Genomic DNA, 25,676 nt, shown 5'->3' on the forward strand with positions numbered 1-25,676 from the left:
GATTTCCTTTAGGATGGATCTCCTTGCAGTCCAAGGCTTTTTTTGGTGGAAGAGAGCATAGAGGTGTAAAGAAAGAACAGTGAATGTATTATTGACCTTTTGGTTACAAAAAGAAAAATTTGATTGGGCTAGCTTAGCCCTGGATAAGAGAACTATTATTGTTGGGTTTGGGTTTTTTTTGTTTTTGTAGTATCCTTGTATGTGAAGGAGGCCCTAGGCAAGATGTGTAGACACGCTTCGCAGGGGCCAGGGGCCCAGGCCGGCCTGTCTGTGAGAATACAAGGGGAGATGGTTTGGGGGGACTTCCCTTTCCCTCTCCCCTTCCTACCATAGCCTCTCCATATCCATCTGCTTGATTCTTCACCCTCTGCATGTACACGCTCTGTCCGGCGTGCATGTGGGATGTGGTCCCTGGCCTCAGAGCTGGGCTCCCGTTCTGTGTCAGCATCCCGCTCGCCCAGGCGCCCCCTCATGCAGTTCCAGACGTTTCGCTTGGCCTGGCTCGGGTCACAGGGCCCTTCAGGTTTGCTCCTGTCACATGGAGAGTGGGATTGGGGATGAGAGGGGCTTTGTAATGCAGACGCGGCTGCTTGGAATTTAGCCCTGCAAGACGGGGACCATAGTAGACATTTTTCCAAGTGGAGAGTTCTCTGAGCAGCCACTGTGACAGCCGTCTACTCCAGGTAAAGATGTACTTGCCTCTTTATATAGGTAGGTATAGAGTTAATTTACAACTTTGTTTTAGTTTCAAGTGTACAGCAAAATGATTCAACTTTATGTATATACATATATAAATATATATGTGTGTATATATGTATATATATGATAAATATATATCATCATCCTTTTCAGATTCTTTTTCATTATAGGTTATTGTAAGATAGTATATTCCTGTGCAGTACAGTCCATCCTTGTTGGTTATCTATTTTATATACAGTAGTGTGTATGTATTAATCCCAAACTCCTAATTTATTAATATCTCCCCCCACACACAAGCACCATCCCCTTTGGTAACCATAAGTTTGTTTTCTATGTCTATGACTCTATTTCTGTTTTATAAATAAGTTCTTTTGTATTTTTTTTTCTTTAGATTCCACATATAAATTACATTCTGTGATATTTGGAAAGGGACCTCTCTTTTGCCTTCCAAGCATTCTAGTGAATTAGTCACCCCTTGGTCACGCTGGTGGTAGCCAGACTCCTCTGTCCCTCCAGCTATATTGGGCTTAGGGGAAAACTTATCAAAAAACCTTTATATCAAGAAAGGCCTATAACAACCTAGAGAGGTGGGAAGGGGTGGGAGATGGGAGGGAGGTTTAAAAGTGAGGGAATATATGTGTACCTATGGCTGATTCATGTTATGCAGAAACCAACACAATATTGTAAAGCAATTATCCTTCAATTAAAAATAAATAAATTTTTAAAAAGAAAGGCCTAGAAAATTAATTCCTGCTTGAGAAGGGCCAGTTTGTAGCTTTGCTCCCCTCATCAGCTCCAGCCATAAGTTGGAGCTCTGCATTAAAAACCAGCAGCACATTTAGTAGAGAAATGCAAATCAAAGCTACAGTGAGGTATTTGCTCACACTGATCAGAATGGCCATCATCCAAAAAATCTACAAGCACTAAATGCTGGAGAGGCTGTGGAGAAAAGGGAACCCTCTTGCACAGCTGTGGGGATATAAATTGATGCAGTCACCATGGAGAACAGTATGGAGATTCCTTAAATTAGGGGAAAAAACTACCATGTGACCCAGCAATCCCACTACTGAGCATATACCCTGAGAAAACCATAATTGAAAAAGACACAGGTACCCCAGTGTTCATTGCAGCACTGTTTACAATAGCCAGGACATGGAAGCAACCACATGTCCATCAGTGGATGAATGGATAAAGAGGTTGTGGTACATATACACAATGGAATATTACTCAGCCTTTAAAAGGATTGAATTTCAGTCCATTCTAGTGGGGTGGATGAATCTAAAGCCTGTTATATAAAGTGAAGTAAGTCAGAAAGAGAAAAACAAATATCATATATTAATGCATATATAAGGAATCTAGAAAAAATGGTATTGATGAACCTATTTACAAAGCAGGAATAGAAACACAGACATAGAGAATAGACTGATGGATCCAGCAGGGGAAGGAGAAGTGAAGAAGTGAAGTTGCTCAGTCGTGTCCGACTCTTTGCGACCCCATGGACTGTAGCCTACCAGGCTCCTCAGTCCATGGGATTTTCCAGGCAAGAGTACTGGAGTGGGTTGCCATTGCCTTCTCCAGGGGAATCTTCCCAACCTAGGGATCGAACCTGGGTCTCCTGCATTGTAGGCAGACGCTTTACCATCTGAGCCTCCAGGGAAGCCCAAGGGGAAGGAGAGGGTGGGACAAGTTGAGAGAATAGCATTGAAACATATAATATACACTACCATTTGTTAAATTTTGAAAGTGAAAGAGGAGAGTGAAAAAGTTGGCTTAAAACTCAACATTCAGAAAACTAAGATCATGGCATCTGGTCTCATCACTTCATGGCAAATAGATGGGAAAACAATGGAAACAGTGACAGACTTTATTTTTGGGGGGCTCCAAAATCACTGCAGATGGTGACTGCAGTCATGAAATTAAAAGACGCTTGCTCCTTGGAAGAAAAGCTATGACAAACCTAGACAGCATATGAAAAAGCAGAGATATTACTTTACCAACAAAGATCCGTCTAGTCAAGGCTATGGTTTTTCCAGTGGTCATGTATGGATGTGAGAGTTGGACTGTAAAGAAAGTTGAGTGCCGAAGAATTGATGCTTTTGACCTGTGGTGTTGGAGAAGACTCTTGAGAGTCCCTTGGACTGCAAGGAGATCCAACCAGTCAATCCTAAAGGAAATCAGCCCTGAATATTCACTGGAAGGACTGATGCTGAAGCTGAAACTCCAATACTTTGGCCACCTGATATGAAGAACTGACTCACTGGAGAAGACCCTGATGCTGGGAAAGATTGAAGGCGGGAGGAGAAGGGGATGACAGAGGATGAGATGATTGGATGGCATCACCGACTCAATGGACATGAGTTTGAGTAAGCTCCAGGAGTTGGTGATGGACAGGGAAGCCTGGTGTGCTGCAGTCCATGTGGTCGAAAAGAGTTGGACACGACTGAGCGACTGAACTGACTGACTGACTGGCTATATGTTAAATAGATAGCTAGTGGGAAGCTGCTATATGACACAGGATCCCCAGCCTTGTGCTCTGTGACAACCTGGAGGGGTGGGTAAGGTGACAGGGAGGTTCAAGAGGGAGGGGACATATATGTACACATATGACTGATTCGCATCACAGTATGGCAGAAACCAGCACAACATCGTAAAGCAATTATCCTCCAATTAAAAATAACAACAACAAAAACCCAGCAGTGCAGGGCACGGTGCCCTGACACCTCCACTGCCAGACCCCGCAGCCCAGGCTCCACCCTCAGTGTTTCTCCACAGAGGTTACTAGGATGCATCACCCTGTGCTTCAGCCAGCAGTTAAGCTTGGTGCTCAAATAGTAATTGCAGAACACTTGCAACAGACAGTCCACTGCAGACTTTGCCCAGAACTGGCAAAGGTGAAGGGTAAGACGGGAGGGGAGCTGCTTTGAATTCTAGACCCAGTTCTCATTTCCATCGACTTCTGCTCTTTTTCAAGCCAAGAGATGACCCTATGGGTAGAGACACAAAAGAAGCTACCATTAGACCTGTCACAAGTGTCATAGCTCATGTTGCTTCAGATTTTCCAGTTGGCAGACGGAGTTGATGCGAGGATTCATGAAATGAGGTTGTGTGGTAAAGCTGAAGGCACAGTTCCTGGGGCAGGAGAAACACCAGTGTCATGCGTCTCAGCTCTTGTTGTTTATTAAGTGTCTGTTAAATGCCAAACCCCACGGTAGGTATTTTATGTGCTAAGTCGCTTCAGTCATGGCCGACTCTGTGCATCCCTACGGACTGTAGCCTGCCAGGCTCCTCTGTCCATGGGATTCTCCAGGCAAGAATACTGGAGTGGGTTGCCAGTCCCTTCTCCAGGGATCTTCCCAACCCAGGGAGCGAACCCGTGGCTCTTAAGTCTCCTGCATGGGCAGCTGGATTCTTTACCGCTAGTACCACCTAGGTCGTCATTTTAATCCTCACAACATTCCTGCAAAATCCCTTCTTAGTTGCATCGGAGGAGATGGAGTCTGAACAGGGGAAGTCACGTGTTCAAAGTGAGCCAGCCTGTGAAGGTGCCAGGATCGTACCAGGTCGGCCGGCTACAAAGCCCACGCCATCGCTGTGGTTTCCAGAGTCAACAGTGTGTGCGCAGACAGCCTCTGTGTAAATGGGACTGGAGCCATCAGGCTAAACAACGCCCCACTCCACACAGTCGAGGGTAATTCATATCCACTGAGTAAACAGACCATTCTGGGCATGAGTTCCCTTGTGTCAACTTGCCTGTTCTAAGAATTCTCAGTATATACCTTGGAGCTCGACCAGAGGTTTAATGTGAGGCTGGTCTTTCTCAAGATCCATCCCGAGGGGCTTCACTAGTAAACTGCAGGGACCTTCCTATGAGATGGTTTCACTTATAGGACTCACCCTTGGCATCCCCCAAGAGATGACTTTTTCAGATGGCCCTGACATCTGAAGTGTCTCCAGGGGATTAAGGGGCACAGTGACCCCACCACGTAGGCTCACTGCTTTGGCAGCCCCTCTTCCTCCTACCCTGGGTTTGCGGCAAGGGTCCTCCCTGTGTTGTCATAGAAACTGTGCCAGCATCTCTTAGAGCAGCTGGTCCCAGGGCCTTTGCCTGTGTCCCTGCCTCTCTTCCCACCCGACTAAAAGCAGGGTGCTCTGGCCTATTCACCTTGTAGCCTGAGAATTTATCACACTTTTTGGACAAGAAGAATAGCCTTAGCATGTCATAGTTGATATTTGCTATATGCATATATGCATTTTGAAATAGGTACTGTTGGTGAGTAGGTGAGTAGGATCCTTACCTTAAAGACAAGGAAACTGAGGCACAAAGATGTTCATTTATTCTGAGTCACAAAGCTATATAGGAAACTTGATATTAGATTTGTGCTTTTATACCCGGAGAAAAACATGATCCGAAAGGATATGTGCACCTCAGTGTTCATTGCAGAACTGTTTACCAGTAAGCATACTGTTTACTGTTTACCTAAACGTCCATTGACAGGGGAATGGATAAAGAAGGTGCGGTGCCTGTTTATAATGGCATATTACTCTGGCATTGAAAAGAAGGAAATCATGCCATTTGCAGCAACATGGATGGGCCTAGAGAGTGTAATACTGAGCGAAGCAAATCAGAGAAAAAGACATATCATATGGTATCTCTTATATGTGGGATATAAAAAGAAATGGTACAAATAAGCTTATTTACAAAACAGAAAGAGACTCACAGACTTAGAAAACAAACTTATGGTTTCCCAAGGGGAAGGGATAGTTAGAGACTTTGGGAAGATCATGTATACACTGCTACATTTGAAATGGATAACCAACAAAATCTTATTGTATAGCACATGGAACTCTGTTGAGTGTTATGTGGCAGCCTGCATGGGAGTGGGATTTGGGGGAGAGTGGATACATGTATATGTATGGCTGAGTCCCTTCACTCTTCGCCTGAAACTACAACATTGCTAATCGGCTACACTCCAGTACAACATAGAAAGTTTAAAGTGTTTAAAAAAAAATTATAAGACAACTATGCTCCAGTAAAAGTTAATTAAAAGAAAAAAGGTTCATGCTTTTGTCCAGTACTCTGAATCCTCCACATAGCAAATACTTAATTAATATTTGCAAAAAGATACACGTGTAGTATCAGTCGCCGTATATTGAGATGATGATATGACCCGTGACATACTTAAAGCTGTGCCATGATGAGCTGGTAGCGATGGTGCTCTCCCAAACCTCCTGTTCTGTCATCCTGGAGGTCTTCACCCCTCATGCTTGTACAGCGGAGACATGAGGCACTTTGCCTGTGAACGTGCGTTACAGAGGTGTGGTGACGGTTCTGGCTCTCCCACTGACGAGCATCACCTCTGTGGGCACGTTACTTATTCTCCACTGGAAAATGGGAATCCTAACAGTGCCTCCCTCGTAGAGTAAGCTGAAAGGAGAGATCATGAATGGAATAATGAAAGGGAATAATGTAAGTCACCATTCCTGGGACACAGTAGCCATTCACAAACACGAGTTGTCATGAACATTGTCTTTAAAACGGGAGCACTTCCTGTCAATGGACAAGGAGTTCTGAGCCAGTGTGAATGACATTAACATTGCTTCAGCCTGAAGTTTAAGGTCATCAAACTCAGGGCAGAGATGTCTGAACCCAGGAATTCCAGAGCTAATGCAGTCTCCCCCCCAGTACCCACATCTTTGTCCTGATGTGCCAACTGTGAGATTCAGGGAGCCTGGGCAGAAGAAGGGAGCCAGAGACCTTCAAGGTCAGTACCAGCCATCTGATGAGTGGTGGCTTCAGAGGTGAAGTGATCCGCTGCATAGCAAAGGCTGTCAGGAGACCCCAAGGAGGCCAAATGCTAACTGCTAACGAGAGCTGCCATTTATTTTACTGTTGGCAGTGAACTTGGCACCCAGTAGAGATTCGTTCATTCATTTATTCATTCAACAACACTTACTGAGCCAGGCAATGGTCTAGGCTCAATAATGACCTAAAGAGATAAAGATCTATCTGTTTCTGTCCTTTTAGTCTTTATCTGCCTCATCTTTGTCAACAGACTCATCACAACAATTCCATGATGTAGCTTTTATCTTTCCCATTTGATAGATGAAGGTGCTGAGACTCAAAGAGGTTATTCCTTGCCCAAGGCCTCAAAGCTGAAAAGTGGTGAACCTGGGATTTGAATCCAGCTCTTTCAGATGCCAAAGTCCATCCCCTATCCACAGTTTGATACTGCCAATCGAGGGAATAGCAAAAACTGGAATTGTATGTGTTGGGGGAAGGGAGGAGTATTCATTAATCCAGAAATCCAAGGAGTTGTCATAGTTGTCATTGTGACAAGGCAGTGTTTGTGATCAACTTGCAAACTGCAAGAAGCTCTAGTTGTGGCTTCTACACTTTGCCTTTGGTCAAACCTGAGGTGTCTTTGCCCTCAACAAAGACAGAAAGTGTTAAGCTTAGGTTGATAACCAAGCAGAAACTCTGAAATCCAGTGGTGCATCCCCAGGTCTGCCTGCTGAGAAACTAACCCCTGGGTGCCCTCCAGAGCCTGGACAAGGCCAGTGGGCACCATGCCTGTTCAGATGTTGTCCAAACCCAGGGAGCTAGTGCTCAAATGTCAGTAATTTTGCACAGAAGGCGTGAAATGCTCTGGTCCGCCTGGGGCTGTGGATGGGGATGCCCAGAGCTTCTGGCCCATTTGTTTAGGCCTCTTGCATGCACGGGGAAGGAAGTTTCAGAAGTAGCATCTCATGCCACTGAAAGGGAGAAGGCAGTTGGTCGTTGCAGTGGGATATGGGAGCTGAAAAGTAATGCTCTTTTCTGGGTCAGGATGTTGGTGGCCTCACTTTGTTTTTGAGAGATGCCATTATTTCTCGCCATCTCAGCCAGCGCTCTCTTTACAAGTCTGCTCATTCATTCTATCCATTCTGAAGCTGTTCCATTGTAGGCTGATTCCCTTGACATAAGCTCACAGGGCAAGGGCAGTGCAGTCAGGCGGGAAGGACATCACAGCAGCCGTCAGGAGACCGGCCTTTGTCCCTGGCTCTGCCCCAGCTGGCGGGCACGCTGGGCAAGTGCCTTCACTCCCGGGCTTCCCTCTCCTCACGTGTTAAGCAAAGGGGGCAGAACTGGATGGTGATATTTCCTGTGATTCCTCCTGGCTTTAAAATTGTGAGTTATTTACTGAGTATTAGCCGAAGGATTGATGCTTTTGAACTGTGGTGTTGGGGAAGACTTTTGAGAGTCCCTTTACAAGGAGATCAAATCAGTTAATCCTAAAGGAAATCAGTCCTGAATATTCATTGGAAGGACTGATGCTGAGGTTGAAGCTCCAATATTTTGGCCACCTGATACGACGAACTGACTCATTTGAAAAGACCCTGATGCTGGGAAAGACAGGGCAGGAGGAGAAGGGGACAGCAGAGGATGAGATGGTTGGATGGCATCACCGACTAATGGACATTAGTTTGAGTAGGCTCCAGGAGTTGGTGATGGACAGGGAAGCCTGACGTGTTGTAGTCCATGGGGTCTCAAAGAGTTGGACACAACAGAGCAAATGAACAACAATAAGCAGCCCTAAAATGTCTTCGCCCTATATTCAGAACCACATTTTCCCTTCTCCTTACAAGCGGCATTCCTTCTACTGCTTCAGTGCCTGTAAGACCAGTCCTTGATGTTTGATAACTGTGCTAAATGAATGAGTGGCTATCCAAGGAAATCATGAATGAATGAAACCACTATCACAAGCTTGTACAGCTTCTAGACTTTGGTTCTTAGTGTTTCAGTTTGGTTTGCTAGGAGGACTAGATAACCAGTATGAGGCATTTGAGTATATGGGCACAGAGAAATCAATTTCTTTTTTTTTCCTCTCTTTTTTATATTTTAAATTATGAAATTATGATAACACATTTATAGGAGACTTGAAAAATACAGAACAAGGTTACATATAGTTCCACTATATGTTACAATTATTTTTTAAGTAGAAAATTAAGATTTTTAGTTGGAGTTTCAGTATTAAACTCTCAAAAAGTAATAGAATGAATATATAGAAGTAGGATATAGTGGACCTGAAAGCACTATGAAACAGTTAAACATAATTAAGATGTATATATTTTTCACACAACAGTAGGATACAAATTCTACTCAAGTTCCCATAGACTCTAAACTAGGAGACATCGGAACATATCCAGGGACATAAAACAAGGTGAAGAAATTTATGATCTAAAGATATTGAAATCATACAGAGTCTGTTCTCTTATCACTGTGGAATTATATTAGAAATCAATATCAAAAGATATTTGAAAATGACAAACATATTTTCAGATTCTGTGTGACATTTACCAAGAGAGATCTTTGACTTAGCCATTGAAAGCCTCAATAAAGTTAAAAGACTGAAAAAACACAGAGGGTGATTGCAGAGAAGAAATCATTTAAATGAGAAATTGATATCAATGATACTTTAAAAAATCCCATATATGAAGAAGTCAATTTGTAACTATTGTTGTTGCTGTTAAATGCCCTGTTTTCTGCAACTATGGAAGAGTATGCACAGGGTTTTGTAGCCACCTTTTTTCAACAATGAAGATTTTTTTCCTCATCACTAATAGTCTCTTATTTAGTTTTAATGGCAGCATCCTATTCTATTGTAGGGTTTACTGTATTTTATTTAACCAATCCCTTAATTTTACACATTAAGTCCATTCAAGTTTCTCCATATTATAAACAACATATCTAAATATTCTAAGTTACTTTAAAAATAAAATATACAGGCATGTCTCATTTTATTGCACTTTGTTTGGTTGCCTTTCCCGCCCCCCCCCCGCCCCCCAAATTAAAGGTTTGTAGTTACAAACCTTTGAGTAAGTCTCTTGGTGCCGTTTTTCTAAAAGTATCTACTCCAGTCCCTATGTTATGTTTTGGTAAATCTCACAATATCTCACACTTTTTCATTATTATCATACTTGTCATGGTGACGTGATTATGATCTTTGACAGTACTGTTTTGTTTTGGCCTTTTTTAGCAATAAAGTATATTTTAATTAAAGTATGAGGATTGTTTTTTAGTCACAGTCCTATTACTGCACGCTTGTGCTGTGCTCAGTTGCTTCGGCTGTGTCCGACTCCTTGGGATCCTGTGGACTGTAGCCCGACAGGCTCTTCTGTCCTTGGGATTCTCCAGGCAAGAATACTGGAGTGGGTTGCCCTTCCGTACTCCAGGGGATCTTCCCAATCCAGGTATTGAACCCACGTCACCTGGGCTCCTGCATTGCAGGCGGATTCTTTATCCACTGGGAAGCCCGTTGCGTGCTTAGTAGACTAGAATATAATCTAAGATCTACTGGACCCAGGGATCGAATCTGCGTCTCTTACGTCTCCTGCATTGGCAGGCAGGTTCCTTACCAATACTGCCACCTGGGGAGCACGTAACTTTTATATGCACTGGGAAACCAAAAAAATTTATGTGACTTGCTTTATTATGGTCTGGAGTAGAACCCACAGCATCTCTGAGGTGTGCCTGCATTGCTTTGTAACAGGAGACATGTTTTCCATAAAAAATACTGACCTCATGACACCATGGGCCCTGTCTGCTTGTCAAACAGTGGGCGAGGCTATGGGAGAGCCAGGTGGGAGCGGCAAGGGGGAGGTGCCCTTTGCGCGCCACATGCGGAGAGATGTGATCACCCTCAGTTACAGCATCAGTGGAGGAGAGGAAGGCTGTTTGCACACATCCAGATCACTTTGCTTTTCCTCTCATGAACAGAACCAAGAGAAAAGGTGAAGCTGGGTTACATGGACGAGGACCCAGCCAGAGACTGGAGGCCTGGGTTGAAGCTCCCCTCTGCTGCCTGGCCTCAGAGCGAAAGCTGAACCTCCTGGACCGGGGTTTATTTTTCAGTGAACGGGAGTGTTAGTGTTATCATTAGTATTGCCTGCCTTTCCATCACTGGTTTGGAAGTTAGAAGTGGGGAGCTTGTGAGCCGAAAAGGAAATCATTGGCCCAAGGTTAATTTGAAGGCTTAAAGCAAATGTTGTGCAGAAATGAACACCTGAGAATAGGGGCTCACTAGATCTGTGTGTGCTGTGCATCTCTGGAGCTGTAACCTGGAATATATCTAGAGTTAACAGTGGTTTTTAAGAAAATCCTTGCCTTACACACCACCCCTATGAACAAGAAGCAGAAGCAGTAGTTCCAGCCTCCACTTTGTGCATGTTTTTCAACTCCTAATTCTTGCCAGATGTAGACTGGCGGGGAGCCCAGACGGGGAGTGCTTTCTGATAGAGCTCGTTTTGTTCCTGTCTCCCTTCTAGACAAGGAATTCCTGAAGGAAAAGGAGAAGTTAGAGATGGAGTTGGCGGCAGTGCGGACCGCGAGTGAGGACCACCGGAGACACATCGAGATCCTAGACCAGGCTCTGAGCAACGCCCAGGCCAGGGTCATCAAGCTGGAAGAGGAGGTGAGCCCGCAGGGGAATTGGGGGGTACAAGGGGTGGTGCCCAGAGCCCCAAGGGCCTCCATGTCTGTTTCCTAACCCAGCAACTTTAACCAGAGCCAACTCCAGGGGAGCAATGTAGGCAACCTCTCAAATAAAAATGAGTAAAAACAGAGCTTATCCACCCCAGAGTCGGGCAAAGGATGAGAGGCAGTGGTGAATACGTCAGCAAAGAGCTCAGTCTCAGCGATAAACCCAGGCTGCCGCCCACCGCCTGGCAGGTGTCCAGGGGCTGGAAATAAATGGAAGGACTGGGAACCACTGGTGCCTGTGCAGAAAGGAGACTCAATTAAGAAAACAGTTCAAGTGTTATATCTTTGGGTTCTCCCGTACGTAAAAAAGGCCCAGTCTTCTGACTGGGTGGGGTAGGAATGGTGTTCAGCAAACCTGTCTCCAGTTTTTAAAAGTTGGCTCAGTTAGCAATGACCACCGCCCGCCCCCCGCCCCACGCCCCAGTCTAGGAAATATTGATGCTGCTCAAGCATTATGAGTTTAGTGCTTTTTTGATGAAATCAAGCCTTTAGGTGAAGTTTTGAGAAGTAGAAAGTAAAAGCATTCATCTCTTAGTTGTGACTGACTCTTTGAAACCCCAAGGACCTTAGCCCACCAAGCTCCTCTGTCCATAGACTTCTCCAGGCAAGGATACTGGAGTGGATACTGGAGTGCCATACCCTCCTCCAGGGGGATCTTCCTGATCCAGGGATCGAACCCAGGCCTCTCACATTGCAGGCAGATTCTTTACCATCTGAACCACCAGGGAAGCACTTTTCCTTTAAGCCTGACCAGGGAAGGAGAATGACCACTCCTGAGGCCCCAGTTCCAGGATCCAGGCTGTAGATACCGCAGCACAGAGAAGCTGGCTGCACAAGCCCCTGTGTGGTGGGGCTGAGTTGAACAGACCTGCTGTGGAGAGCAGGAACTAGAAGTCAGAGAGACACAGGACTGAAATATGCTCCACCAGAGCCCAGTTGGTGCTTGACACACAGGATGCAGTACTGTTATTAATTTAAGTGCTTTTATTCTTGTTGAAAATGAAAAACTGTTCCTTCCAAAAACATCTCCTGGTGCCAAGGGACTCGAGTGTCTCGGCAAACTTCAACTTCAAGCCTGAGCAGTTAAAGGCAAAGATTGTTAAGTTAGTACTACTTGTTGTTTTTCAGTTGCTCAGTCATGTCTGACTCTTTGCAACCCCATGGACTGCAACACACCAGGCTCCTCTGTCCTCCACCATCTCCTGAAGTTTGCTCAAATTCCTGTCCATTGAGTTGGTGATGCTATATAACCATCTCCTCCTCTGCCACCCCTTTCTCCTCCTGCCCTTAATCTTTCCTAGCACCAGTCTTTCCCAGTGCATCGGCTCTTCCCATTAAATGGCCAAAGTATTGGAGCTTCAGCATCAGTCCTTCCGGTGAATACTCAGGGTTGATCTCCTTTAGGATTGACTGATTTGATATCCTTGTCATCCAGGAGACTCTCAAGAGTCTTCTTCAGCATCACAATTCAAAAGCATCACTTCTTTGGCCTTCTTTATGGTCCAGATCTCACATCTGTACATAACTACTGGAAAAACCATAGCTTTGACTATGTGGACCTTTGTCAGCAAAGTGATGTCTCTGCTCTTTTAATACATTGTCTAGGCCTGTCTGTTAAACCCCACAATTTTTTTCTAGCAACTTGTACTTAATTTTCTTTTTCTCCCCCTATTTTTTGGCCACACCATGTGGCATGTGGGATCTTAGTTCCCCAACTGGGGATCAAACCCATGCCCCCTGCAGTGGAAGTGTGGCATTTTAACTACTCGACTACCAGGGATGTCCCTGCTTACAGTTTTAATGCTAGCATGAGTTATCTCAGGCAACAGCCCCAGAGTTTTCCCTGTCACCACCAAGCAGCTCATTAAATAGGAAATCATTTGCTACAGAAGGTAACCTTAACCCCTGAAGGACCAGAGGCCCGCTTTGAGCAATGGAGGCTGGGACTCATTATCCATAATAACTAAGATCATTTCTCAAGGGCCCATCTCCATGTGTGGAGTGAAGAAAAATGATTATTTTTAACCTTTTTATTTAATATTTCTGTTAAAGCCAAAGTTGTGAACTCCTTGAAGACAGGTTCTTTATAATCACCACTATGGATCTTCCCTTGTCATTATATTTATAAGATCTTTCCTCGACTGATTGTACATAACTTCTCCAAAATGTCTCATGTGTCTGGCTTCCAGGATCCCTCCTTGTTCTTATTAAAGAAGGGTGTTAACTCAGTTCAGATGGCTCACACTGAGGGCTTACCGTAACTTTCCACAATGCTTAAGTGCTTGGACTCTAAAGGCAGAAGACGTGAGTTAGAATCCTGACCCCAGGATGGGTAAATCAGCTGTGTAACTTTGAGTGAATCACTAACCTATTCAGTCCTCAGTTTTCTCATCTGTTAAATCGAGATAGTAAGACTTTACCTTCTTTACTGTCATTGGGCAGATTAAACGAGATACTGCATATAAAGCACAAGGCTTGGCATGCTGTGCTTGCAAAATGTTGGGTGATTAATTATGGTTATGACTAATCACCCTCATCATTACATACTCCTTGCTGGGCTTAGGGCTATTACAAGGGTGAATGAGAGTGAACCATGTCTTTAGGAATCCTGCAGTTAGAGTTAATATTAATTCATTCATTTAACAAATATTTACTGAACTGGATGGCAGATACTGTCCCAAGCCTTGGGGACATACTGCACACTCTGCCCCAGGGAGACAGATCTTGTGGCACTTATCTTAGTATTTTAGGGGCTACACACTCAAAACAGTATACAATCCAGGACATGGTAAGTGGTATATGAACAGTACTCACAAAATATTCTATCAGATGAGGCTGTTCTAGCACAGGAACCTGCAGTCAGTAGGTCCTCAAGCAACCAAAGTCACAGTGAAGGAAAAGCCAGAGGAAAACTAAGCCCAAGAGCAGGTGTGGAAAAGGCTGTTGCTGTCTGCACTCCCTGCAAAAGGTCAGAAGCCTCTCCTTTCTTTATCGCAGTGGCTTTGGCTAGGACGCAGGCACTGGTCATGGCAGGACTGCCTGCTGAAGTCAGACACCGACCTTCGCAGTGAGCAAGTACTTTAATCACTAGCATATTCCACTAGCATGTTGCCAGTGCAGTCGGGTTGAACTCAGGATCTGAACCACCTGCCAAGCGTCTGTACACTGAGGTGCAGAGTGACAGGAAGTAGCATCTGGTGTCTACTCACCCAGGACCAGATAAATGCCTCAGTCTGATTTTTGGCCCCAGCCAATCCCCAGCAAGTTAGAAATGTGCCTGGAATTTATGAACGTGGACCAGACGCCTAATTGGGAGAAAACAAACTCTGAGGGTAAGAATTTGAAGCTGTTGATTGATGGTTCTAAATTCATACCTGACATGATATTTACATAAATCATTTTTACCTTAATCTGTTTCTCCTCAGTTATTGTGTGGTTTGCATGTTCATTAGCCCCATCCTTCTCTCCAGGGCTGTCAGCTATTCATCCGTAAAGGGCTCTGAAATCTTTAGGAGAAAGTTACTTCCAAATATCTACAATAAGAAATATTTATACTTATTCACACATACACAAATGGATACACATGCATATATTCATACAGACACAATCTCTCTGTTACGATAGTAATTGATACTTATAGAAAATTTGAAAAATACAGAAGAAAGAAGACGAGAAATTATTTTTTCTGCTATACAGGTAAACACAATGCTTTCATTTCCTTTCAGTCTTTTTTCATACATTGATGATAGACATAGTTGTGATGATGTTGTATATAACTTTTGATTCTAGATTTTTCAGTTAACATTATAGAATAATCATTTCCTCATGACACTTAAAAATTCTTTATTAACCTCATTTCCAATGCCCGTACATGCTGTAAGTACTAAGCAATAACCAAGGATTGAGCTCAGAGCTCTGTGAATGACTGAAAGCAGGTGACCTCTTAGGGTCTTCAGTTCAGAATATCCCAGCCGTTTTAGGTGTAACTGCTGGCCTTGGCCTAAATCTTTTCTGTTTCAGCACGGCTTAGGTATAGGAGTGAGGAAAGGACAGCATCTCCAGGTACTCTGACCTTCTCTCCCCCTCACCCCGCCCTCACCTCCACTCCAGCTTCAAGAATCACAGTCTAAATCCCGTGCTCCTTTTTACTCTGCTCAGCTCCGAGAGAAGCAGGCATATGTGGAGAAAGTCGAGAAGCTGCAGCAGGCCCTGACCCAGCTGCAGTCAGCGTGTGAGAAGCGCGAGCAGATGGAGCGGAGGCTGCGCACCTGGCTGGAGAGGGAGCTGGACGCCCTGAGGACCCAGCAGGTGAGGGGCGGGGCGGGGCGGGGCGGGGTGGCGCATGCGTGGAGCGGGGCGCATGCGTGAAGCGGGGCGCATGCTGCCTGCGGGCTGCGCTCTGCGTTTGGAGCTTAAGGCTGGTGAGAGCGTCTGTGCTCGGAGGTCCAGCCAGTGGAGCAATCAGTCCACTCCCTTGGAGGGACAGAGGTCCTTACAGAAAGAAGTAGGTGACCCTTGGGGGCTGGGCATGGGGGAATGCAAGTATACACGACTTCACAGAAGATGACTTTGAGTAGCACTTGGAGAGATGAGTTTGTTGGCCATTCTGCAGGAAGCATCAGAGATAGAGGAGTTCAGTGCATAGAGGAGAGAGGTGTGAGACACGCGGTGAGTCCAGGACAGCTGGGGGAGCGTGCCCAAGGAGCTGGCTGGTCAGGTGGCAACTGCCAGTTTGTGGAGGGCGTTTGCTCAGGTTGGGAAAGTGGATTCCCCGCCCCCCGCCCCCACCCCTGTAGGATCAAGGGAGGAGCCCTCCAGTGGTGTCAGAAGAGGGGCTGGACGGACAGGTGTCAAAGTCAGGAAAGCCAGCTTGAATGGCTATTAGTGTCTTCAAGGGGGTAGATATGGTGGGAGTCGAGGTGGGGAGGACCTAGAATGGGGGTGAAATAAGGAGGACATGACCATCAGTGAGTTTTCAGAGGTAAAGGACAAAAGGAGTCAGGACTATCCCGAAAAGCTAGTTTTGGCCATAGGCGCTTAGTCCTTCTGCCGCTCCCGGTTTCTCCTGGTAACAGCTGTTCCTGTAATGCAGCTATGAACAAGCTCAGATGAAAACACCCCAGCCCAGGGTCCATGTGGGCCTCGACAAGGGCAGACATCCACCAGCTGGGCCAGACCCGTTTACAGGCTGGTCAGGGGCTTCTGGCATATCATCGGCCAGCGCTGTGGGCCCAGTCCTCTGTGCAGCTGGTGAAGGGTGTGCTGTAAGTTTGGAACCAGGGAAACATGAGACAAGGCTCCATGGAATTGTCTAGTGGACAGCGCATAGTGGTTATGGTTGAAACACTTGAAAATGCTTGAAAGCATATGCTCAGGCCAGTTCAGCCCTTTCTCGTGGCAGTGCACACAGCTCCCTCTGCACATGTGTACTTGGCTGGAAATGGACATGTTGGCAAGATTGCCCGGAAAATTCAGAGGCCCACCCAGGCCCCCACCAACTTGGCTTCTTAGGAAGAACTGATCTATCTAACCTGTGCCACATTCCCCACCCTTCGGCTGTTCTCTGTTGCTCGGTTATTGAGATCTTAAGCTTCCCAACTGAAGGGTAGGCTCTCTGGTGCCAGGCTTTCTGGTACTGTGCTGGCACCTGGTGGGTATTTATGAGTTTCTGGCTGACAGAATAGGCACATCTCAGTACTTAGAGCAAAAAAGAATGTTCCTTTCCAGTTAATGTGCCACCCACACCCTACAGTTAAATTACTTACCCCTGGATCTTCTATTTTGAGTGCCGTGAAACCAGACTCTTCATTTCAGCTCCTTTGTGTATTCTCAACCATCTCTCCCCCACTGATTACTCTCGGGATTTTTGTCAGTGGTATTGCTGTTATAGACTACTATAGTGAACTGCCTTTTTATATGTATCCTTGCTAAAGAATGTGAGAGTTTCCCAAGAGGATATACCTAAAAATGGAATTTCTGGATAGTGAATGCATATGCTAAACATTGCTAGATATTGCCAAATCACTCTACAAAGTAAATGTACCAATTTCTTATCTGAAATGTATAAGAATATCTTCCTGTACATTATCAACATTTAGTTTTGCACGATGTCTTTTTCTTAAAAAAATAAAAGAGGAAAGAAAGAAACCAGACTCAACTCCATTATCCTTGTTATATATCCGGAAGAAATGTGAAGTTAACATTATTTGGAAAATATCTCTATTGCCACAGAGGCCCGTTCCCATATGTACACTTAGACCCTTGCATACTCACATCCGTTTTTTCCTTAGACAAGCAAACACAACATTCCTGCTGTACATAAAGTCAGCTGCCAGATTTAGGCTACCTGGGGAGGACAGAGGGCTTCCCGGTGGTGCTAGTGGTAAAGAACCCACCTGCCGATGCAGGAGATGTTAGAGACACTGGTTCCGTCCCTGGGTTGGGAATATCCCCTGGAGGAGGGCATGGCAACGCACTCCAGTATTCTTGCCTGGAGAATCCCAAAGACAGAGGAGCCTGGTGGGTCCAGTGGGTTGCAAAAAGTCGGACATGACTGAAGCCACTTGGCTTTGCATGCACGTACTGGGAGGACGGAAGTTTCAGAATTGGGACTCTTCGAGTATTATGCGGCTTATAGTTTGGACTTGTCTTTGGAGAGGATAGCAGACCCCAGCTGTGTGTGGCTGACATGAGACCAGAGAAAGGGGAAACAATCTTTAAACAGAATTGCCCAGCATTTCTTTACATTAATATTCCAGGGGTTTTTTTTTTGTTGTTGTTTTTTAATGAGAGTGTTAATCTGTCTCCTCTATTATGAAAGACACTTGAGGGTTTCCCTACTTTTCCCTACTCATTAAAAAGATAATTTTTTTTTAATTTTTTCCTTTAATGCTTCATTCTCTTATTTTACCAGTGAGCATACTCCCTAGTGGGTCAGACAGTAAAGAATCTGCCTGCAATGCAGGAGACCCAGGTTCAACCCCTGGGTTAGGAAGATCCCCTGGAGAAGGGAATGGCAACTCACTCCAGTATTCTTGCCTGGAGAATCCCATGGACAGAGAAGCCTGGCAGGCTACAGTCCATGGGGTCGCAAAGAGTTGGACACGACTTACCAACTAACACTTCACATACGTTATTCTATAACCAGAAAAGGCAAAAATGTTGTCACAAAGAAATCCACCAGAACACCTTGGGATTTTAATAGTTCCATGTGGCAGATACTATATAGATTGGTCCGATTCCTGCCTGGAGTCTGTGAATAAGTGTAGTGATCACAGTTCTGTTGACCCTCAGCAGGGATGACCAGCATCCACTCTGGAGTGCGGGGTCACCCAAGGAACTCATACTCTGATCCGCTTCCTCCTCATTCACTGTGAGGAGCTCACACATCTGCCCGCCTGGGATGTGGGCAGCCCATGCTGCACCCTGCTCCTTCACCCTAGTGCCACTCAAGTATTTATCTGACCCTATCAGAAGGCATACTGAGGTTACACAAAAGAAATAAAGCTCCCGGTCATCTCTCTCTTCAACAAAGCAGTAAGGTCACACTGCCCACCTTCCCCATAGAGAGTCATTCTGGAAAGGACCATTGAGAAAACAACTTAGAGCACTTTTGAATCAACTACCCCGCAGAAGGGCTCTGCCTTTAGATACATGCCAAGACACTGCTGACTCTCTCCACCCAACCCTCTAACAACACCGAGCCCCAGATGAGCTCCATTATCCCTGCAAGGTGCCCTGGAACCTTCCAGAAGGATGGTTAGATGAGGTGAGCAGAGTGGCATGGAATCGTAGATCAGATCAGAATATGGACTCTGAGGTTAGGCTGACCAGTGTTGAATCCTGCCTTCTCCTATTGAAAAAGTAATCTGTCTGCGCCTTCACTTCCTTGTCTCTAAAATGGGGCACATAAATTATACTTACCATATACTTGTAATTACAAATAAGAGAATCTGCACAAAATCCTTACAGTGATTGACACTTAGCAACTAATGAAGGAAGAATAACTATCATTGCTGTTTTTTCTCATCATTACCTTCAGAGTCATTTGATCAAACTGCTCCAACTTTTCCAATGCCACTGAAATAAAAAGTGACAAATGTGGCTGGACTGAGAAGAGGGAAGACAAAGATAGGTCAAGACGCTAGGACCAGGAGGAAATAGCAGCTCTCCACGAACAGATTCTTTTTTTAGAAGTCATCTCCCTCTACTTTGGGAGGCCAAGTGTAGTACTCAAGCATCATTAGAAGTGGGAGAAAGTGAAATAGAGTAATGGTAAAAAGGGAAGGGAAATTAAAATTTTTAGAACTCACAATCTTCTCTTTCTTAAACAGAGCTCAGGTGGTCTTAGGAGGTAGAAGAGAGAAGGGGAAATATTTTGTTGTTTAAAAATGTACTGACATTTTTGCTTTGGTTGCACTGGATCTTCATTGCAGTGCACAGACTTTCTCTAGTTGCAATGAGTGAGGGCCACTCTTGGTTGTGGTACGTGGGTTTCTCATTGGGATGGCTTCTCTTGTTGCGGAGCACAGGCTCTAGGCACGTGGTCTTCAGTAGCTGCAGCACGTGGGGTCAGTAGCTGTGGCTCTCAGGCTCTAGAGCACAGACTCAATCATTGTGGTGCACAGGATTAGTTGCTTCTCGCCATGTGGAATCTCCCAGGACCAGGGATTGAACCCGTGTCCCCTGCATTAGCAGGCAGATTCCTATCCACTGTGCCACCAGGAAAGTCTAGGGGAAATATCCTTGAAGAGCAAAATGAGGTCCAGGGCAACTGAGAGACCATTTCAAGATCAAGTTGCTAATTAGGGCATTTCTCCCAGGTGAACACATTGAGGGCAAAGATTTTCTCTGCACTGTTCCTTGTGGTACCCCCTGTACAGAGTGCATGCTTAGTAAATATTTGGTGACTAGCTGAACAGGCAGCAGAAGCTGGCCTGCCTGACTCTTCGTATATTTTTCTGGCCAACATACTTACCCATTAGATTGTGCTATCTCTGAACACTTGAGTGTTGAAATGCATGTATTTGCTCAGATAGCTCTTAACCCAAGCAGGTCACCAGCCTGAGATGCAACACAAGGGATTTGGACAGAAACTGAGGGGTGGCTCTCTTATAGACCCAGATGGAGAGAAGGGGCTGGGAAATGAGCTTGATTTGCATCAGAGGTTTTCTGGTAGCACTTTGTTTAGCCCCTTAAAGTGTATTAAGTGCTTTCATAGCTGTCCTATTTGATTACCCAGCTTCCACGTAGGGTAGGTGTTAATTTCTGTTTCCCAGATGCCAGCAGTGAGGCTGGGCAAGCATGCCCTCAAGGCAGGGGTCCCCAGCCACTGGGATCTAATGCCTGATAATCTGAGGTGGAGCTGATGTAATAATAATAGAAATAAAGTGCACAATAAATTATTGTGCTTGAATCATCCGGAAATCATCTTCCCCCTGCCCCACCCCCAGTCTGTGGTTGTCTTCCAGGAAACCAGTCCCCATGCCAGAAAGGTTGAGAGCTGCTGCCTTAGGGCATCTCACTCCCACTTCCTGTGCTCCCTTCTGACTCCCAGCCTCAAGGAAAGCAAACAGCTGAATCACTTCCTTGAACTCTAGAGAAAATGCCCTAGACCCTGAGACCCAGTCTTCTTTCTTGTTCTTACTCTTGGGATAAATCAACTGGGAGACCTTGGACAAAGGCACTTCCTGACAGGTGAAGCTGGATGTAGCCAGACAGATTTCTGGTTTAAATCCTGAACCTGCTTAAGAATAGCCTTAGAGACACAGAACAGTGCATTCAAGCTTCCTCAACAGCTTAGTTTTCCCGTCTGCAAAATTGGGATCACGTTGTGCCTTTGGTAGAGTTCCAGGAGAATTAAATGAGCTAGAGGAACCGGATATAGGGGTTGACAGTGTGGGGATCCACCCGTTAGGGTCACCTGTGCTGGAGAGGAGGCAAGGGCGTGCGGATGCGTTGAAACGCGTGTGATGCGTGTGAAACGCGCTGCAGGACCTGCGTGAACCGCGCGCGCTTCCCAGGGGAGCTCTGCCTGCATGCGGTCTGCTTTGCAGCCCGGTTCAGCATCGAGGTGTTATTTCTTCCGCTTCTCCAGAAACATGGCAACAGCCAGCCGGCCAGCCTGCCGGAGTACAACGCCCCAGCGCTCATGGAACTTGTGAGGGAGAAGGAGGAGCGCATCCTGGCGCTGGAGGCCGACATGACCAAGTGGGAGCAGAAGTACGTGGAAGAGAGCGCCATCCGCCACTTCGCCATGAGCGCCGCGGCCACCGCCGCTGCTGAGAGGTGAGGCCCGGGCACCGCGCGCCTCGGAAAACAGTGGAAAGAAGCGCAGGGTGTCCAGAGGGGTTCACGGCTGCATCCCAGGGAGTGAGAGCGGTTAAAAATAATTTCAAAGTGGCTGTAGTGCTAGTTGGAGAGCAAGGTGTGGTGTAAGGTTTCTGGAGAATGATTTTGGTAATCTATCCCTCTTCTTTGGAGGACTCATTGGAAAAGACCCTGATGCTGGGAAAGATTGAGGGCAGGAGGAGGAGGGGGCGACAAAGGATGAGATGGTTGGATGGCATCATTGACTCAGTGGACATGAGTTTGAGTAAACTCCGGGAGTTGGTGATGGATAGGGAAGCGTGCCTGCTGCGGACAAATGGGGTCACAAAGAGTTGGACAGGATTTAGCGACTGAACAACACCATCTCTGCTTTGGTTCCACAATTCTGATTCTCAACATTTCTTTTAAGGAAATCATTGTATAAGTGCCTGAAGACTTATGTCCAAGGACGTTCATCTCAATGTAGTTGAAAACATCAATACATTTAAAAACAGAGTAGAGCCCAATTAGTGGGAGTCAGTCAATACTGAAGTCCATCTGTTCAACAGAGTACTATGTGGTCTTTAAGAATGATGCTGGAAAAGTATACTTTATGTTCTTTTTAACAGTGGGTATGTTTCATGGGCCAGACAAGAACATGCAATCCTCATAACAGCCCGGAGAGTGAGGACTATTATCCTCATTTTGCATATCCTCATATTTCCTCGAATTGGGGTTTAGAGAGACACAGTGGTAGTAAGTGGTGGTACCACCCGTCAAATTGAAATTTGCCCGGCTTAAAGCCTGATCTCACTTGGTTTGAAATGGTTTTCTGCGACTATCAGTTCCTACCTCTCTTGCTTTATTTCCTTTGTTGTGGGTGCACAGCCTTACTCTTTCTTTAAAAACTAGCTCAAAATGCTCAATAATTCACACGATAATTCTGTTAAGTTCTACCCTTGTCTGAATGAGCAGGTCGTTTCCCTCAATTGCTGCACCTAGCCTGCATTCACGTCTGTTGCACTGACCTGCAAGGCTCTGTGTTCTGCTAGTCCGGATTCTCACCACCTCCTTTTTGCCCATAAGTTGTATTGGGCATTGAATTCAGAGTTGTTTGAAATTTACCAAAATTTTGAGTCAGCATATTTGGCGGAGAGCCTCAGATTTTAAAGGAGCATCAATAAAACTGGACTAAATAAGAGTTATTGTTGTACCATTGGGGATGGGAGGGTGTGAACCAGGCATGAGAAGAGAATGCTGTCATTTAGTCAGCCCTCCACTTCTTGGGCTGTGTGATTTCTTTTTGAATGAGGTAGAGAAGGTCCCTTGTGGTTTGGGGGAGTTACTTTATATGTTGAGCGTGGGCTGCCATGTTCATTACCCAGGTAGAGAATTGCTAGCTGAATGCCCAGATGGCACCTCCAGGAACTCAGAGAGAGACCAGTGCTACCCACGTGGGCACAGATGCCTCCTCTGGGTGCTCAGCACACTTGCACCTGCAGACCCAAGTGGAAAATCACTGTTTGGAGATCCTTTATTAGTGCTCAAGTGTTGATTCTGTATGTCGGTGCTGTGAGGGAAAACAGCCCACCGTGTCCCCTCTTAGTGTGTCTTTGGGAGTGGAAATAGGCATTCAGGATGCGTATCAATCTCGGTGAGTTGCAGCTCCAGCCACGGAGGAAGTTACAGCCTCAGGCCAGCCCTTGAAATGTGTGGGTGACATTGGTGAAGCCCTTGGAAACACTTTTGATTTTTTACATAACTGAAATGTTTTTATCTTCAGCTCTTTGTTTTCTGAGCTAAAAACTAAATCACCTCTGGATCCCGAGGCAGAGAACAGCCCATCATAAAGTTGCATGGAGGGATGTGGCCTTGTTTGCCAGCTTAGTCTAACGCCTGCCTGTCAGTGGTTGCCCTGGGAATCTGCATGACTTTTGATGGAAAGAACACCGAGTAGGCAGGCAGGACGTCCACTTTCAGCCCTTCTGTCTCACTGGCATGCACTTTCACTGCGCTGACCTGCAAGGCTGTGCGTTCTGCCAGTCAGGGCTCTCACGGCCTGCTTTTTGCCCACTGTAGGTGTGTGACTGCACAAGGCCTTTCTGAGTGTCACTTACTTTATTCAGAAATTACCTAATCTCTGAAATCTTTGACTGGTGATGTGCAAGGAAGCAGACTGTATTCCCCTGGCTGAGAACACAGAAACCCCAATAGCGCTACCTTGGAAGCATGACCCAAGGCTGTTATGGGTCATTGTTGTCTCAACTCCTGATTTATCAGATTAGATGCACGCTTGGGATCCCCAGGAGGGCTTCCTTGATGGCTCAGTGGTAAAGAATCCACCTGTCAACGCAGGAAACTCAGGTTTGATCCCTAGATCAGGAAGATACCCTGGAGAAAGAAATGGCAACTCACTCCAGTATTCCTGCTTGGGAAATCCCGTGAACAGAGGAGCCTGGTGGGCTATAGTCCAAGGTGTCGTGAAAGAGTTGGACAGGACTTCGTAACTAAACAACAACCAAAAAAAAAAAAAAAGAAGAGGGGATCCGGAGACAAGTGGGCTGCTGCTGCTGCTAAGTCGCTTCAGTCGTGTCCGACTCTGTGCGACCCCATAGAGGGCAGCCCGCCAGGCTCCCCCGTCCCTGGGATTCTCCAGGCAAGAACACTGGAGTGGGTTGCCATTTCCTTCTCCAGTGCATGAAAGTGAAAAGTGAAAGTGAATTCGCTCAGTCGTGTCCGACTCTTAGCAAGCCCATGGACTGCAGCCTACCAGGCTCCTCCGCCCATGGGATTTTCCAGGCAAGAGTACTGGAGTGGGGTGCCATTGCCTTCTCCGAGACAAATGGGACTGGAATGTAAAGTCAGAAGTAGGGCATGGAACAGGTCTGAGGCATGAGACTGCTCAGTGGGCACAGGATGGGGGTGGCGGAGTGTTGTGAGTTGAACCAGCCAGAGCCCACACGCAGTCAGCCCCATCCCACTATGTTAGGCCCAGCCTTGGCCATCTGTCGTCCTTCAAGCAGGGGACAGGCCTCTTGCTCTCAGACAGTAATCCTGTGGGATTTACCCAGCCCTGTTTCTCTCCTCCTTAGCTCTGTTTAAAGTCCTGGATGGATTTGTAGGTGGATGGGTCACTTTGCACCGTCCCTCCCTTCCCCTTTTTTTGCTTTCACATGTCATTACTGAGCATCTAACAATTCCGTGGGAAACTTCCCTCCCTTCTACTGACCACTGCTTCCCCCAGTCTTGGGAAAAGTCAGTTCAGAGGAGGTCACATTTGTAACTCCTATCTTACTGTTCTTTTCAAAGAAAACCTCTGTAGTTTTAGCATGGCTTTGCTATTAACAAAAAGGGAGAAAGGGAAAATGAAGAATTTTTGAGAAAGGTCAAAATTCTGAGCTCTTATTGCTGAGATGCTAAATGGCTATGTAAGAACTGGCAAAAATGACTATTCCCAGCCATTAGCTTAGTGACTTTGCAGCCACTGCTGCATACTTCATGTTTATAGGCAGTGTGATATTTGTGTACCAACTGCTTTTGCCATCTTGATGCATTTTTGGCACCAGTGATCAGAAGTTTGAGAGACTAGGCTGTTTTGTGTGGGTGGGGAAGTTTTGAAACTTTTTAAACATTTCAAAGCAATGTAATATTTTGTTGAGAGTTGTGTGTGTATACCTTCTAAGTTGTTTTCATCTAATTGTACCTCCTGTCCTTGATAGTATAAATATGAATTTTTAAATCTGTCTCCAGTAAATTCTCTAAAAATAAATCAGTTGAAAATGTTTCTGGCTCTAATACCCTGTATTGATGAGTTTTGAGCACCATGGAGTGAATTTATAATTGTGTCAGTATGTTTAAAGCACTCTGCTGGCTCCCTGTGTTGTTAGGCGTTCTGATTTGTTTTAGGCAGTTTGCATTTGGCCACATTCTCACATGTGCCCTCTTTGTTGGTTTCTCTTATCATTCGTGTACCTTTGCTGAGGCCTTCTTCATAAAGACACAGGACACTGAGGAGTGTGAAGGTTAAGAGCATGGACTCTGGAGTCAGGGATATCTGGATGTGAATCCATCTGCCTTCACTAACTGGGTGCTCTTGCAAACTCATTCATTTGTTCATCTGTAAAATGAGGATGATCATGCTTACTGCCCA

At 45.7% G+C, this 25,676-nt stretch overlaps 1 protein-coding gene and 1 long non-coding RNA gene across 8 annotated transcripts in view; one reads left to right on the forward strand and one right to left on the reverse strand.

Moving 5' to 3' along the window:
- AMOTL1 (angiomotin like 1) overlaps positions 1-25,676 on the forward strand; it is a 197,438-nt gene that overhangs the window by 153,978 nt on the left and 17,784 nt on the right. For all 7 annotated transcript variants that reach the window (XM_027563867.1, XM_027563870.1, XM_027563865.1 and 4 more), the window contains 3 exons: positions 11,005-11,150; positions 15,377-15,526; positions 21,315-21,505. In XM_027563867.1, the coding sequence (XP_027419668.1) occupies positions 11,005-11,150; positions 15,377-15,526; positions 21,315-21,505 (487 nt within the window). The remainder of the gene's footprint in view (positions 1-11,004; positions 11,151-15,376; positions 15,527-21,314; positions 21,506-25,676) is intronic.
- Positions 11,880-15,394, reverse strand: LOC113905908. The gene is made up of 3 exons (XR_003514752.1): positions 15,318-15,394; positions 14,624-14,751; positions 11,880-12,293 (listed from the first exon to the last, which is right to left on the reverse strand). It is a non-coding gene; the product is annotated as an uncharacterized LOC113905908 (long non-coding RNA).

The sequence above is a fragment of the Bos indicus x Bos taurus genome, chromosome 15 (assembly GCF_003369695.1).
Source record: "Bos indicus x Bos taurus breed Angus x Brahman F1 hybrid chromosome 15, Bos_hybrid_MaternalHap_v2.0, whole genome shotgun sequence".
NCBI lineage: Eukaryota > Metazoa > Chordata > Mammalia > Artiodactyla > Bovidae > Bos > Bos indicus x Bos taurus.